The sequence below is a fragment of the Haliotis asinina genome, chromosome 2 (genome assembly GCF_037392515.1).
Source record: "Haliotis asinina isolate JCU_RB_2024 chromosome 2, JCU_Hal_asi_v2, whole genome shotgun sequence".
Taxonomy (NCBI): Eukaryota; Metazoa; Mollusca; class Gastropoda; order Lepetellida; family Haliotidae; genus Haliotis; species Haliotis asinina.
In genome coordinates this window covers 85,877,210-85,894,615 of record NC_090281.1, presented here as the reverse complement: position 1 = coordinate 85,894,615, position 17,406 = coordinate 85,877,210, and the positions used below count along the sequence as shown (strand labels likewise).

General features: G+C 41.0%; 1 protein-coding gene across 1 annotated transcript; it reads left to right on the top strand.

Moving 5' to 3' along the window:
* The first annotated feature begins 7,435 nt into the window (after window positions 1-7,435).
* On the top strand, window positions 7,436-17,405 carry LOC137272065 (uncharacterized). The gene is made up of 8 exons (XM_067804433.1): window positions 7,436-7,441; window positions 7,908-8,148; window positions 9,499-9,665; window positions 10,173-10,268; window positions 10,713-10,911; window positions 11,502-11,511; window positions 11,929-12,419; window positions 15,343-17,405. Exons 1-8 carry the CDS (start codon window positions 7,436-7,438, stop codon window positions 15,675-15,677), a joined length of 1,545 nt encoding a protein of 514 aa, XP_067660534.1. The 3' UTR covers window positions 15,678-17,405.
* The last annotated feature ends 1 nt before the right edge of the window (window position 17,406 follows it).

Sequence of the window (17,406 nt, the reverse complement as noted above, 5' to 3'; positions counted from 1 at the left end):
GCTGCGAGAGTTAAAATCAAGCTGTCTGTGCAAGGGCTACAGGCAGGTGTTGGAGATAACAGGTACGTGGCGATAACTAGTCGCTAGTCATTTGCTCTTGGTTTCCCGGCTCATATCCGCATTGGCTGATGCGTCTTGGGCAATGGCAGTAAATGGAAGACAAATTTACAACTCATGCATTTGAAAACACACAAATGTGTGTACTTCATGTTTCTAAATGTCGTTTAAAAGATCTAAACATTTAGTAAGTTTTAATAAACTGAGTATGTGAGTACTTCATGTTTATCCTAGTCTCATTAAAAGATGGAAGATAGTTTAATCCATTTAATGACCCTTACGCGTGAGTTATCAATGTTTTTCTAAAATCTTTGACCTCAAAGTTGATGATTCAACAGGTGTATATTACGACAGGACCTTTTCCGGTACTTTTAAAACGATAGCTATTTTTTCGAGGACATTTTTGTCGTACAATCGAATACCCAAGTGCCGTTCTCTAAGCGATCGTAGTGCTATGACTGTCTATACTGAAGTATACTCGGAGTAACAATCAACTTCGCGCTACGACTGTTTTGAGAAACAAGCCTCCGTTTATAGCAGTTTGATTCGCCTGAGTGTGTTTGTATGTCATGAAAACTGAAGATGTATGCTTTGACCAAACTATAAACGTCTGGTTTAGAGTATGGTATCCCAAACTGAAGATGTTTCTGTAATTGTTATCATTCAGTTTCATGACATGATTGGGGATGACAGCATATAATCACATGTTTGTAAAGGTCTCTAAACACAGACTTAATACCAACGTTAGACTGGGGTTCAGTTTATCATCCCCGTGTTCTCCATTCCTTCCTGTAATCCTGTCGATCGTCTCTCTTGTTCCTCCAGGTTCTCCACATCTTCCAATATCAGATTATTGCAAGCCGACAACCTCTCTTCTGATTAGTATCATCAAACCAAGTAATAGTGAGTTTAGTATAGGTCGCACACAGCAATGTTCCAGCAATATGGCAGTTTTTTTTAAATAATCGAGTCTGGACCAGGCAATCCAGTGATCAATATCATGAGCATCGATCTGCGCACAGGCAAAGTGTAGCGCAAAATGGGTTGCGCAGCAGAACGAAACTGACCAGTCTTCGTATATGCGAGCGAAGCGAGCAAAGGTTGGCAACAAACTTCCCTCGCTTCGGTCCGAAAAATATTTTTCATGTCAAAATAAAATATCGCCACCATCAAATATAGACACACATTTACTCACAGGGTGGTGCTCTCAGATTTCCAACCTCATACTTAACAATTACTCACGTGAAATATATTTTAATCAACGTTTTAAGCGCCGCTGGTGCTCTCACAGAGCGTTCTTCGCCTCCATTACCCCTGCCAGCTTCCGGTTCAGCGGAATGAAGGAACAAGAATAAGCAGAAATTAAGAGGACACGTCATATTGCCCAAATTTCTCATTAAACTGTTCCAGATTATTTATCTGATATATTGTGGTTATTGTTAGAATTTTAGTAACAGTTATTCTAAAAAGGCTCACTCCTGACGTAGCGAGTGGATGAATGCAAGGGAGGTAATTGCGCAAGTAGTTATTTTTGAGGGAAATACAAACACAGTAAAATGTGACCATACGCTGGGACAGATGCCGTCAGCTGGTACGTAATATGAAGTAAAATTAAACTTATTTCTTTTCTTGTTAAGAAAAAGTGTTCCATGTGATCTAAGTACCGATTTGACGAAAAGCTATTCTTTTCATTTCTTGATCAATTCTTATCAATACAAAATAGTTCTATTACAAAGCAAAAGATCGTTTTCACTGTAAACGAAAACCGTGACACCTCACGACAAATCCACTTGATGACTTGAAATTTAAAAACAAAACATCCATACCTCAAAGTAAATGTCTTTCCTGTCCCGCATTGTCCTGTTATAAGGAGATTGTGGCCTGCCTCAGCAACAGCAATGCAGTTCCTTTGCTCCTCATTCATGGTTAATATGCACGACGACTGTCATCTGCGAACTTTGCGGAGGACATGCGACTCGACAAGTGTTTTCAGAGTTACCTAACCTGTTCCTTCATTCCGCTGAACCGGAAGCTGGCAGGGGTAATGGAGGCGAAGAACGCTCTGTGAGAGCACCAGCGGCGCTTAAAACGTTGATTAAAATATATTTCACCTGAGTAATCGTTAAGTATGAGGTTGGAAATCTGAGAGCACCACCCTGTGAGTAAATGTGTGTCTATATTTGATGGTGGCGATATTTTATTTTGACATGAAAAATATTTTTCGGACCGAAGCGAGGGAAGTTTGTTGCCAACCTTTGCTCGCTTCGCTCGCATATACGAAGACTGGTCAGTTTCGTTCTGCTGCGCAACCCATTTTGCGCTACACTTTGCCTGTGCGCAGATCGATGCTCATGATATTGATCACTGGATTGCTTGGTCCAGACTCGATTATTTACAAAAAACTGCCATATTGCTGAGTAAATGCGTGTCTATATTTGATGGTGGCGATATTTTATTTTGACATGAAAAATATTTTTCGGACCGAAGCGAGGGAAGTTTGATGCCAACCTTTGCTCGCTTCGCTCGCATATACGAAGACTGGTCAGTTTCGTTCTGCTGCGCAACCCATTTTGCGCTACACTTTGCCTGTGATCTGCGCAACTGGGAACCGATGACACGTCAGCGAGTCGGACCACCCGATCCCGTTAGTCGCCTCTTACGACAAGCATAGTCGCCTATTGTGGCAAGCATGGGTTGCTGAAGACTATTCTATTCTAATCTTCACGGATCAAACCAAGTAATCAGTAATTGTAGTATATGCATTATGGAGACGGCATCAGAAGGTTTCCGTTAACATGATCAACATGATTAAGTGGAAATTATGCACAACAGAAAGTTTTGGTATGCTGTGTCAATTCTGCTAGATATTGCTAACTGACAACTCATTTGCACTGAAAGGCAAAAGAAACGTCGTAATATTGGAAATGATATTTAATAATCTACGGCGAATTTGAACCTACAGTGGAAGTTGTCTAAACCGGCTCTCACTGGGACTGAAGAAAAATCCGGTTTAGACAAAGTGTTGGATTGTAGAGCTGATGGTAAATGTACAAGCCAAGAATGGGGCTGAGATTATATACCGGTGTTGACAACTTGCCAGATTGGTCAGGTGCCGGTTTTGACAGCTTCCACTGTATTTGTTCTTCAAACATACACTGGAAGTGAGGTTTAAGGAAAACATGAATCGTGACCGTATGGCCTGTTTTGCTCAATAAAGTATAGCATGAGATTAAAAATGGTTTTGTTTATGAAAAGGGAAGAGTTTGCACAAAACAACATTGAAATCGGGATGCACGTGCATCAAACATGCATTCAGGCATTAATCTGACCGACAATCATTGACTGACATTGATTGATATGAGTAAGCAACAACTCAACCATTTGAGAACATAATATGCTGACCATGCTTTCTTTTTGGCAAACCAGCATGTAAACGTTCATTCATGAGGGGGCAGATATTTATGCATCGATATGTACACCTTAGAGAAATGCTACACCGCGGATGGCCAGAGATGTGTAAAGACTCAGCTGTCTCCAGTGTGGATGATATAGTCTGAAAACATTCCTGAATGTTTCTCCGGATGTACTATCGATACAGTAATTGTTACTGTTGACTTGTATGAAAATCTCCATTACGGCATTTTCATTAACACGCACCTATCATGCAAAGTGTGCACAAACGTACTATAATCTGTATATCGACCAGGAAATGTTCTGTCAGTCACACCAACGATTCGCACTGTTCTCGTGGCAACAGATGTATATCTCCCTTGTTGATTTTCCTGCAATGAACATTTATTGAACATAGCCATGTGGTACTGAAATGTTAAACCTCGACAGCTACACTAACACAGATTACAAACCTCGGAGGGACAGAGAAGACACACACAAAGGCAATCTTTTCTGCACAAGGTGAGTGTAAACCTAAATGAACACAATACCATACATATTACATACATGTTACATGTAGTAGGGAGGGGATGTTTGATCTTGAGGGTCGGATTTTAAAGACTTTGCAACTATACGTATTTCTTGTCATGGCGTATTGCATGCTGGCGGTGGAATAAATACGAGTTATAGCTTCACGAATGTTACCATTACAAGACGCAGATATTCTCAGACAACAACTACAAGCGCTAATAATGGTTTAAGGTCAGGTTGTTGGGGTTTAACGTTGCTTAAAGTAGTATATATTTCACATACACAGCGAACGTGCACCTTCCTGTGCGTGCGTGGCTGCTTGTATTTGTTCGGACGTAAATCGGTTTTAAAGTGCTATCCATATGGGATAGCCTATTATAATGTAACATATCACCCTCCCCGGACACATTAGATTGTCACCAGCCTACTAGTCCCAGGCGTATCCCCTTTGGTCGAGCGCTAGACAGAGCAACCACTGGCATCTTTTTCGATGTGTCGCGGCAAAGATATCGAACCACCAACCTTCGAATCGCCGGGCAAACGCTCGAATCACTTAGCCAAAGTGGCGGTTTGACCCACGTTGTAAGCCGAGTTGGAGAACGCTTTATCTCCATTCAGTGTTGACTGATGGTACAACGGGGATCAGCAGGTGTGTTGTCTGACGGTAAAACGGGGGATGAACCAAAGAATATTTTTACAGCAGTGTCGATCAATGGTATAACGAGGTCTACCAAAATTGATTGTATGTTCACCAATTCTCGGTAAAGTTGGGTCATTTTATTAATGTTGCTGTCGCACTTAAAACGTAGCCTCAGGATGTGTTTTTGAAAATATGTTTGCTATTAAATATCAACCCAGAGGCATCGCAAACAAAGTTAAATGGCACACCTTCATGCTTATCTGACTATCCACAGATGATTGATTTTATTACAAAAACTCTTGTCTCCAGACGGGATATCTGTACAATGTAACCCACGACAGAGAATCCTGAAAACGTTTTTGAAAAAGCATTAATAAACATTCTATAATGTTGTTCGTTCAAGAGAAAATGAAAAATAGCGTTTAAATATATATATATATATGTATGTGTGTCTATACACGCGCGCGCACACACACACACACACACACACACACACACACACACACACACACACACACACATATCCTAGATGATCATTTTCATATTGTCTCCAGTATATGCGTAATCTAAGTTAAAATGATATGAAAAGGGTGAAGAAGTAATTAAGAACATGTGATAAAGCTAAACAGCCGATTACTCCAGATGCCTTTAAAAGCATAATTAGAGTTTATATCGTTTTGGGCTTTTTAGGGATGTTATCTACGTGACCTACATATATCAATGTACAACATAAATGCTGGAAATAACCGATAATAGCGAGGCAAGTGCTTCAATGAGATGCAGCAAATTGCAGTAATATGTCACAGATGAAGTACAGAGACAATCTGTGATACTCAGTACACGTAAATGTAATCTCTGTGATGTAATATACGTGATAACACCTATTAACAATACAAGACTTACTATACAAAATCCAGCTAATGTTACATCAATGCATTTGCTAGGTTGTTTCTAAAACATTTGAGCTTGGTAACATAATTACACTAAAGTGACCATTCTTAACATTATCGGACACCCTCTAATACTGCTATACTTCGTTACTTTTCCATGGCATCCATGGCTACAGAGCTAACATACAGTGAGGGTTTTTTCGTAGGTCTTCAGTTTCCTCATCTGATGCCCTTTCCAAGCAAGGATATTACATTGATTTCTGGTTAATAGTGGATGAAATTTTGTACAAGGCAAAATTTTATTCCAAATTTGTTTCACGTAACATTAAAATCATTGAAACGTAATAGTAAGGTAGATTACATGTGGTGGTAACGTAGGTTGCATGATTTCAGTTTTCAGCGTTACCTCTTTCAGATTCCATCAAATGTATTCCACCAAATGTCATTGATTTTGATGGAGAGAGATTTTGTACTTCTTAAAATGGAATATCAATATTACTGTAATTACATTCATGTTTCCTTAATCTGTGTTATTCTATTTGCCACAGAAATCAAATAGATTACAAAACAAAAAAGATGCCTGTATTGTCACAAGACGGACCAAGGGAGTGTTCACTATTCTTGATTTCTCTACACCATGTTCCATGGGTTGTTACCAGTTAAAACATACTTAATTACAAAGAAAGTCCAAAACTTTATTTTTCAAAAATATATTTGGCTGTTGGCTCCACTTACACGTACACTTGAAATGGTGTTTACAGCAGTGTTGAGTGATGGTATAGAGCAAGCCGTTCTACAGCGAGTCCGGAAGTGAATCTATTTTTCACATTAATTAGAAATCTGATGCGGATGGCTATTACACACATTACACCCTTGCTTGTATTTAATGTTAAACAAAACATTAATTGCAGCACCGTTTGAAGCCATTGTCTATATATTTGCAACTTGATGCCTGTACACACAGGGCTCGATATGTCGCACTGCATCAACGCGCAGCTGTCATGGATAACACCCACAACATGAAAGACGACGCGGATGACGTCGTAATTGGCCGAGCAGGGTTAGGTCTCGTGGGTTTACCAGGAACCTGTAGGCTCGAATCACCTGTGTGTCGTGGTAATGTTTCTATGCTTGTATGCCCGTGTTTATAGGTATGTGGCCAGCGTCTCACTTTGAGCGCGTGTGACTGCGTCTATTCGGGGGCAGTTGGGTAGCCTAGTGGTTAAATACCCCGGCTGTATTACCAGCATGGGTACAATGTGTGAAACCCATTTCTGTTGTCCCTAGCTGTGATTTTGCTTGAGTATTGTGAAAAGCCGCATAACACCACACTTTCTCACTGCTTCTGTACTTAATGCCGAATGCCGATGTTATATCCAGTTAGATACTATGCATGCACTCAACACAGGGTACCACTCTCAGACCTGCCATATCGATTCCAGTCCAGTTCTGGGATTTTTTATCCCGAGCGCCACACAGAATAATCAGAAGTACCTTTCTTAACGATGAAGCCGGACCGAACAACTGACTATCAGCCGACCTGACAGGTGCTCTGTATTCTTGACCATACACCACATGCTCTCTGCTGACACTGATGTTTCGACAGCTAACAGACGTGAACTATTATGATTTCTCCGATATAATGAGCGTGGGTGTGGCATTATCTAACGTCTTTGTTGTTGCTGCTGTTGTTGTTGTTGTTGTTTTTTAACGCTCAAAACAGCAATTGTCCGACAATATGACGGCGGTTTACAAATAATCGACACTATCCAATGATTTACATCATGAGTATCGATCTACCAACTCTGGATATGATGACATGCATCAGCCAGGTTTAGGACCCGATTCCATTAGTCGTCTCTGACGACATGCATAGTTTGCTGGGGACCAAGCATGGCCGCTTCCACAAAATGATCAAAGCGCTACGATGGCTGTAAGTCTATGTTAATCCAATGTTAAAGTATGGGAGGTACGATCACCTTGACACCTTGTCTTAGGTCTATCGCCGACCGGAGCGTCCGTCTTGCCCCATGGGACTGACCGAGGACGTTGGGTTAACTAAAACAAATGGTTTTTTTTTTTTTTTTTTTTTTTTGGGGGGGGGGGGGGGGGGGGGGGGGGGGGTTGGGTTGTTTTGTTTTTTGTTTGGGTTGTTTGTTTTGTTGTTTTTTTTGTTTTTTTGTTTGTTTGTTTTTTCTCCATTGACTTCCGTATTAACGCTGTATTTGGAAAAAAACAAATAGGCAAATAGCAGCTATTGCATAGCATACATAGACTAGTCTTAAACATGAAAAACGCAGATTTGTGCAAGGTCTTCCAGATCTATTTTCAAGTACAGGAAGCTGAAAGCCTCAACCTCAGAGCCTAATTGAAATATGTATACCATGCTTGTTTTTCAGGCAAGCCTAGACACGAGACACCGTGTCATGAGCTGCCCCATATGTCTAGATCCTTTCAATGACCCCGTGGTCCTCCCATGCGGCCACAGCTTCTGTCGGACCACTTGCACCAAGGGACTCGTCAGGAAGGGCCGGATCACATGCCCCACGTGCAGAAAGGTTCATTTGGCGCCAGGAGGGGTGAAAGGTCTACCCAAGAACTATGCTCTGGAGGAGGTGATTGATGACAGTCCTAACTCAGGTGAGAAAGAGGGGGGTCATACTAATGTCTGAACATACGATGGATCTTCAGATACTCCATCTTCAAGAGTAGGCAAGAATCAATGATAAGAAGCCGTTGACACTCTTCACACAAACAGTTCATGTTCTGAACCTGAGCCCCGCCTGGTCGTGCAAGGTGCTTTCAGTCAGATATATGATGAGAGCATTGGCGGAGTTGTTTGATGGTAAAGCCATCGTTCTACATTACCTCTTGTATATGGCTACCTCCGGTAAACGTTGCTGTACCGTGTGCTCCCATGATCACTTTAATATACACAAAGAACTTAACTAAACCCCACCTGTATTTTGGCAGTGACAGGTTTTCAATACGTCCATAAAACTTCTCATGGTGACCACGATGGAAAAGCACGACTTTTTCTGACCCGTATGATTCTTTGACTCATAAAAAAAACCCGACAAAATGATTGGAATCCATGTTGAGTTTATGATGATGATTACTCATTTACAAATAAAACCAACTGATTGTCATATGAAATCATGTGTGTACAAGCATGGCCCTGGAATGTTTGAATTTATTAGTGAATCTGAATTTTCAAAATGTCATTTTGCGAGTCTTACACGATTCAAGGCCAATCTTGAGTGTAACCTCCTTGTGGAGGTATGACAGCGGTCACTCGCCTCAACATGCCAACCTCCTGACCCTCTGAAGGGCCAGTCTACTATATCAGTAGTGTAAAGCAGCTTCCAGCTCGGCAGATTCTGTACTGGAGGATACCTTTGTTGCAAGAGACGAAAAATCCTGTCCTAAAGATCGCGGCTCATTAATCGTGAGATATGTCAAGGTGTTTTTGTGTATTTGAATAAATGCTTGGTAAAGAAGATGGAATACAAGACAAATGTGATGGATAGCAACTTCCTGAGTTTATTTTCACGACGTTTCGGGGCTTATCCTAGACCCCTCATTGTCCATAAAATTTGTCCTGTATTACTATGCCATCTTCTAAATGCCTTTGAAGAATTAAAGAAGATGGAAGCTCCATGTTGGTCACAAATTCAGTTACTTGTCGCTGTCTGACAGAGGCTCTCAGTGCCCTGTATCCAGTTACGACCATCTGCTCCACTCTTCACATGCACAAAGTATGGACAGTTACATCTTCTTCGGGTCTTGCATTGGCGTAGTTACCATTATAAAAGAAGCCCGGGCTTACACATACAGGTTGCCCAAAACGCCCCCAATACTATCTAAACAAAAGGCTTGCGACGAGTCTGTCTGGTGCACCTTCATTTGGCATTTGCTTCTTTTCGTTATACATGTAATATAGTAATAGCAACCCGCGAGTCTCATGATGCTTATGAATCTGTGCTGTAGACCCGCTGTGCCCCGACCACCTGGACGAGAGAGTGAATCTGTTCTGTACCCAGTGCTATGTCCCGGTGTGCGTCAAATGTTGCCTCAGCAGACGAGATCGTGGTCGTGATGCGAGACACAGGGAACATCAAGTCATCCCTCTAGATCAGACGACGGATTACATACAGGTCGGTGATCGGTCAGAAGAATAGGTCCCCAGCAAGAGTCAGGCATTCCAGCCAAATCATAGGAACAAACATAAAACGGAAGAGAGAAGAGACCTAAAAGTACTGTCATGCAATCAGTCTTCTCATTCAGTTTTTGAAATCGATGTTTTTCAAAGCCAAGCCAGGAATAGAAGTATATGAATTTATACACTGGTTACTTAAACTCGAGAAAGTTGTATTCGTATTGGCTAATACCGATTTTGTTCTGTTGGTCAATGCACTTGTCGGTTCACATTCGCCAAATGTCTTTCTGACGTGGCCTCAGATTTTTGTTCAGCGGACAAATATTGGTCATCTTCTCTCAAAGAGCCTGAATCTTTGCTCGTAATATCATCCACAGGTTTGTCTTTTCTTGATTCGACTAACTACAGATGGTCGACATGTATATGGAATAATGGTGAGCGCGACAACAAGCAAAACCAAATTATCTAATCTGTGGAAGCCAGTGGGTAACCTATTGTGTTGTAGGGGCTGCTGTCGGTGGCGGAGGGGTATCTGACGTCACGGAGGACGGAGGAATATAATTACCTCGAGAAACTGATAGCAGCGGAAGAGAAATTACAGGTGAGAAGAAATAACACAGCTTCTTTATTCACGTTGAGTTAATATTTTAGTTCTTGTACTCGGTGAGCAGTCCATGACACCCGGACTGTTGTTCAATATCTGCATGCTTGCTTTCGCACATACATGAATCTGTATTTTCCGTAGCAGCCTTGTGACTTAAGCGTTGACTCGCATTGCCGAGGGCTGGGTTTGATTCAACACGAGGGAACTAGGGGTGTTACCTTTTGACATGCAGCCGAAGCGTTGCTGGAGTTAGTAAGAGCGTTGGGGTTTACTAAGTTTAACATTCCAGCAATATCGAAACACGGCTTGAATACTTAGAAAAATACCACACACCTAACTTACTTCGCTTCATCAACATGGCGCTTCTGAGAATTTTCCAAAGCTTTAGCACAAGGAGTGTCATTCCTTGGCTTGGCGCCTTAGCTTCACGCTTGATTACAGAATGAGGAAGAAACAAACACAGAGACAACCAGAAACCATCCGCAAGGTTCTCAAGCAAGCAGATCGCCGCTCGGGGGCTGCTGTGGTCACTTTAGAGGTATTGGAGATCAGTCCCACCAAGTCACTGACCGACTCATTCAGTACGATCGTCTGCTGCGCCGATGTCAGGAAATGACAACATCATCATCGGAAGGAGGCAGTTTGTGGGCGGTAGGAATTTGTCTATGTCATATTCAGAGCTACAGATTAGCTGCTATTCGCGTAAAATATGTAGAATAAAACTTAAATCACCACAAGGAAATTACATTAGATTTGATTTTGGTTTTACCAAAATGATCAACTGACCTAAAATGATATAACTTTTCAATATAATACTTCTCAAAGCAGCAATAAGGACACTTAACTCACTCGTTCCGGGTTCACTACAAAGGCAAAACTTAGATCGGACATAGGGATCGAGAAGACGATTAAGTGTTACAGTCTTATGAGAACTAGATGGATAAAGTCAGTTTGGCAATACCATATTTTGTAACCGACGGGAAACGCGAGAACCAGTCATACTAGTGTCCCACGTTCTAAGTAACCAGTCACAAGGTCAGCGGTGATTCAGCACTTTACCTGGAACCGGAAGTCCAACCGTTCATTCCACCATTGTTCTACCCTTGTGTTTCATATAAATAAACGTACGTTTGCTAGTCCAAGGTTAACTAGAAATTCGCTCGACTACGGATTACATATGAGTAAGTATATATAATTGTTCATAAAGATTACATTTATGGTTCGTTTCAGAATTCCGCCAGTAAGTTCTGAGTGTATAACGAAGACCTTTGTGGTAATACTCCATTTTCAATATAAATGAAAAGAGTTCCCAAGTTTGCCTATGATTTGTTTGTTTAGGGCCGTACACAGGAATAATCCACATATTTGGAGACGAATTCTATGATAAAACCGAATAACTGCAAACAGTAAAACTTCGAACATAGCTGTCTGATCCACTGTGCCCCCAGTCACCAACATGGGCACGACATGTATGTTGTGGTATCTTGCACTAACGCACATCTATTCTGGGCCTACATTTTTAAGCTCTCTTGACGCTATGATAGTCGTAAGTTAATCATAATAAATGGCACTTACGACTAAGAGACCTGCGAAAATCTAGACCCCGTTCTATATCTTGTACTGATGCACATATATTCTCAACTTGTTCCATGTACAGCCTCCTTGAGAGCCTGGACCATTTACCGGATCCCCATCCTCTTTTCATGGACCCACCAGACGCCCCTCCTCCGATCGTGGATCCACCCGATTCCCCTCCTCCCATCACAGACCCAGCTGATTCCCCTCCTGTTTTGGATCCCCTCGATTCCCCAACTCCCATCGCGGATCAAGATGATTCCCCACCACCCATCATGGATGTACTTAACACCCCTCCTCCCATCTTATACCCACCCAACACCCCTCCACCGATCATGGATGCATACAATACCCCTCCCATCTTGAACCCACTCGACACTCCTCCTATCATCATTGATCAATCGAACACCCCTCCTTCCATCATGGATCAACCGAATACCCATCCTCCCATCTTGTGTCCGCTCGACGGTCCTCCCCCCACCATGGACCAGCCCATCGTTGACATCAATCACCAGAACACCGAATTGGCACAGGTGGCAGGAGATGTCACCAAGTGCTTCTTGCCTCTGCAAGGTCAGTTTCTTATCATTTTTTTGTTTGGGGGACATTTCTGGAACAAGTATATTTTTTAATGCCCAATAAATAATCTGGAAAGATTATCACCAAATTTGGACTAACTTTTTTTCGTTGCCCTCATGAATTCGTATTCAGGAAACAGACCCTACAAAACAATCACAGCTCCTTGACAATCCTTCTTAGACTTAGAGTTACGATCCTTCTGCAAATGAAGTCCAGAGTATAACAAAGTATATTTCTGAACAATGACATCCATACTCAAATCTGTTTAACTGCTTCTACATTTCTTCGTGAGTTTCTAGTCATTTAGAACTGATAAACAAACACGGCCTGCGCTCGAATATGAAATAATATAGAAAGAAAAGTTTCAAGTTCTTAAATGATAAATTAACATAACTTCTAATGTGGAGCGAAATACTTCATTCCGGCGTGAAGATGCACATTTAACCTTTCACAAATACATTTCCAAAATTGGGACTGATGGCAAATTATCCATGACACTAAATCTTACAATACTACCCCCAAAACATTCACATCAGTTGTGAAACTGTATAACTACTTGTGGTGAAGAGCAAGATCCGTTACATCTGCTTCTGTCGTAATGTTCCATTCCCTTCTGGTATCGCGTTCTCGTGTTTGTTTTGAATGGCTTGGTCCTGTTGAGTTAGTCCTGGCATAGAGTAACAACAGCGTCCTGCAAGACTGCCCTCTGTGGTTCCTGAGCTTAGCGAACGTGGCCTGAACATTCCTTTGACGAAGTGATGGTATATCTATGGCTTTGAATCTTGGCTGGAGTTGGGAAGTCCTGTGTGCCGTTGTACAAATAAAACTTAGCGCAAGGACTAACGTAAGTCTATTTTAAGGCATGGGGGTTACAGTCACATTAGCGCCACGATCACCCTGTACAACGACTCCCTGGTGTAATGCCTGCACCGAGACAAAATGGAGGTCCTGTCGGAAATACATCTATTAAGGACTCCAAAGAACTTGATAGCTACAGACTAACTCCTCCTCCGTGACGTACTAGATGACAGCTTCCGATGTAGTCCAGCATATAACTAGACGAGTTTATTCATATGAACTACTTCCGATGTAGCTTTTTTGATGAAGATCCAAATCGTATAGGAAAGGAAGGGAACAAATTTTCTGCATTTTCTTCTGACTCCTCTTAATAACATATAAGGAATTACAGACACTGCGTGCGTGGGTACTGGAATCGTTGTATAGCTACCTCCTCCTCAGAATAAAAACAGATCTCGATCATCGTCCCTTTATTTCCGACCGCCATCATTTTTTTGTCTATACATCTCATGACGTCGTCATTTTCCACATAACACAAAAACTATTTCTAGACAAAAATAAAACTAATTATCACTGAGACAGTAGCTAAATTATGAGTCTTGAACAAAATAACACTAATTGTCGTTGAGACAATGATTAATCGTCTGTTGGCTCGTGTAAATATCACCAAATATAATGTTAGATTCCATTGAAATGGAATAATGAGAATCTATACTATGTACCTAACTTGCTAATCAAGCGTCGTTGTGTTACCTTTATTTGAGTCCCCGTAAAATATCCATAAAAGGACCTAATAAGGAATATAATTTATATACTCTCGTCATATAACAAATAATTTCTCTGACGCAGATCGCGTATTTATGACCGCGAGGGAAAAAACAACAACACACTATCATAGACTTCAACTTCATTTCTTTTTAAGATTGATATATCACACAAGAACAAGCTTCATGGAACTATTAAAGCGACCACAGACTTTATATGGTCGCTGGAGGGGCATGTACGTGTGTGCACTATGCTCTCTGTGGCCGTTTTGGCTCAACGATCTTCCGTTTTCGTCTATTATTAATGCTGTTTCCGCTAAGTGACATTTTGTACGGTGCTGTTTTTTCAATAGGGACCGTTTTGTGAATAAACCCGGAAATACCTGTAGCGATGTATTGACAGCAGACCTTGGAAATGGCCAAGCGGAAGGCTGATAACATTGATCAGCCAATGTCAACTAAGACTAAACTGTTAAAACTGAATATTAAATCAACACAACCTTTCAAGGATTCATACCATGAGATCTGGCCGTGTCTTGCTGCTTCAAAGGGAGGAGATTCTCTTGTCCATTGTAACGTGTGTGATGTCGACTTCTCCAGTCCGTATGCTGGTAAAAATGACCGCTGATGAATACACATTTTAGCCGAGCCGCTGGCGGGACGAGTGAGGGGTCAACGGATCTGATACATTGTGTAGCTATCTTATAATCGTTCCACACACACTGAGGTTAAATGTGATCTTGGGAAACACCCCAGGTAGCATTCAGACATTGAGGCAACGTCTCAGTGCAATCTGGGACCGAGCATTTGGTGCTGATGAGCTGAATATATAACCCAAATTGTCATTTGTAATATATGCTATTCTGGCAATTAAAGTGGTGTTTTCCTCTGTCTTGTTTCACAGTGCCGACTTCAGTAGTCTTTGTTGGGGGTGGGGTGGACCAGTGATTTGTGTGTCATACAGAAGTTCACATCACACCTTCGATTCCCAATAAGGGGACAGAGTGGGAAGAGTGTGTTGACTTGTTTGTAATCGATGTCATTCTAAATGTACAGTGAAACTATGCTCAATGAAGGCAGTTGGGTATTAAGTGGATAAGGGTTTGCTCCTCATAGCAAAGGCTTGGATTCGATTCACCAAATGAAAACAATGTGGGAAACCCAGTATTGTTGTCCTGTGCTTAATGTTCCTGGAATGTCGCTTTGGAAGTGTAATACTACCCTCACTCTCTCACCACATTGTCAGTAATCATTCAATATTGGAATAAATAATTTATGCTTCCTATAGGTCTGGAAGTTGTTCATAAAATGTAGTTTTAACCTACAAGATTCTGTTGTATCTTCTGTTGACACAGGCAAGCCCTGCTCTCCCAAGCTCCTGTCCCAAGAGTGTGCGGTGGACCAGCAGTCCGTGTCTCTCACATGGATGTACGACCCTAGTGATAACATAGGGTACTTCACAGTGTATTACGAGACTGCAATATTCACCCATGGCCTATGTAGTGACAGGACAAGTGTTGTGGTGACAGACTTTGGTCAAAGTGTTGGTCGTGCCACGCTCCACGACCTTGACCCTGAAACAAGGTACAAGATATCAGTGACAGCCAGCAATGAGTTTGGAGAAAGTTCTCCTACAGAACATCTGTACTGTCGAACCTCTGCCACCAAACCTGAACTGTGTTTGTTATAGTTTACTTTGGACATCTGTGTATGGGACACTCAGAACTTTCAGTTTCTAGGCATAATCATGATAATACAGAACTATACAGCTGCAAACGCATAGATCATTGAAGTATGACTGCTAGAAACATACTGAAAGTTACTGGATTAGTATTTTGGTTAGAATTAAGAATTTTTCATGTATTTTACAACTTTTCATACAACCATTGTGAGTTGTTTTCAAAATATCATATTCCTAATAATATATTACAGGAATTTTGTTGGTAATTATATAAGCAGTTATAATTTCTGATATTTAATTGTTTTCAGATGGTAAACCAACAGTAACTAATAATATGTCACAATACATGAATTGGTTCTTCTAAAAGTCAGCTTCAACAACTATGCACATAAGTTACATTATCAAGACATTCTCAGAAGTTAGGATTTTCCCACAAATGGACAGCGAGAGACAGTAAGGAGTCCCAACAGTAAATATTGTGAAATTAGTTCGAAAATATGAAAGGTTTCAGCTATTTACAGTTAACCTGTATTTCACTGAATAACAGGATCAGCAACACAGAAAGGGTTTTGATTCAGGATTTTACAAAGGTTTAGATGAAGAAACCAAACGTTTCTTTTGAGCAGCACTCAGGTAGCAGTACCAGACAACTCCCAGGGATTTCAAATCTCCATGATGTGCATATTGCATATCTGTTTATTTGCTCACGCTCATCGTAATGTTATTGTTAAATATTTATGTTATATCTAAATTCAATAATACATGAAATGTTACAGTGTATATTATATGTGTATTGTATATATATGTATTATAGTGTATTTGATTGCAACCAGAACTGATACCTTAGGTCTTCAGCAACCTTTACTTGTCTTGTGAGGAAGCTAACTTGATAGGAAAAACAGGCTGACTTGGTTGAAGCATGTTATTGTATCCTATTGTTTGAAATGGTGCAAATGATGTCAGATCACATGATTGTCAACTCATGAACATCCAGGTTAGAACTGATCATCAGTAATCCATGTTTGTCGTAAGAGGTGACTAGCATGATCAGATGGTCAGGTTTGCTGACTTGGTTGACATGTGTCATCAGTGCCCAACTACATATGTTGGTGCTCATGTTGTTGATCACTGGATTGTCTGGTCCAGACTCAATTATTTACACACAAATGCTATACAGCTGGAATATTGCTGGGTGTTGCGTAAAACTAAACTCACTCACTTGATTGTGTTGACTCGAGTTGATAATGTATAAGCAGCCAGAATGTGGCAGCACCTACCAATTCATGAAATCAGATAGGTCCTGTATTTGCTACACAGAAAATAACATCCGAGTTAGTGCCAGTGTGTTTAGGCAGAACACATTATCTCTCTGTATGTTAGGATTAATAGCAGTGACCATTGTGTGAGCTCTAGCACATACTGAAGAAAGAATATCTTTGTCGAGCAGAGAAAAGCTGCAGCTGAAACGGTTTCCCACTGTTAACAGTCCAGGTCCTTGATTCTTGTCCTGCTGAATCAACAGGAAAAACTTCAAACATGATTGGGTGGTACCTATACAGAGTCCTTATACTTATATACTTGTATATAAAGTATCACAAATCATCATCTTTGGAATATCATCTTTGTTATCTCTTTTATACCATGGATATACCCACACAGCTAATCATAATCAGGTACTCTGTTATTCCATGGCATTTACTGCTCATCAATAAAATATGAACAAATAAAAATGCAACAC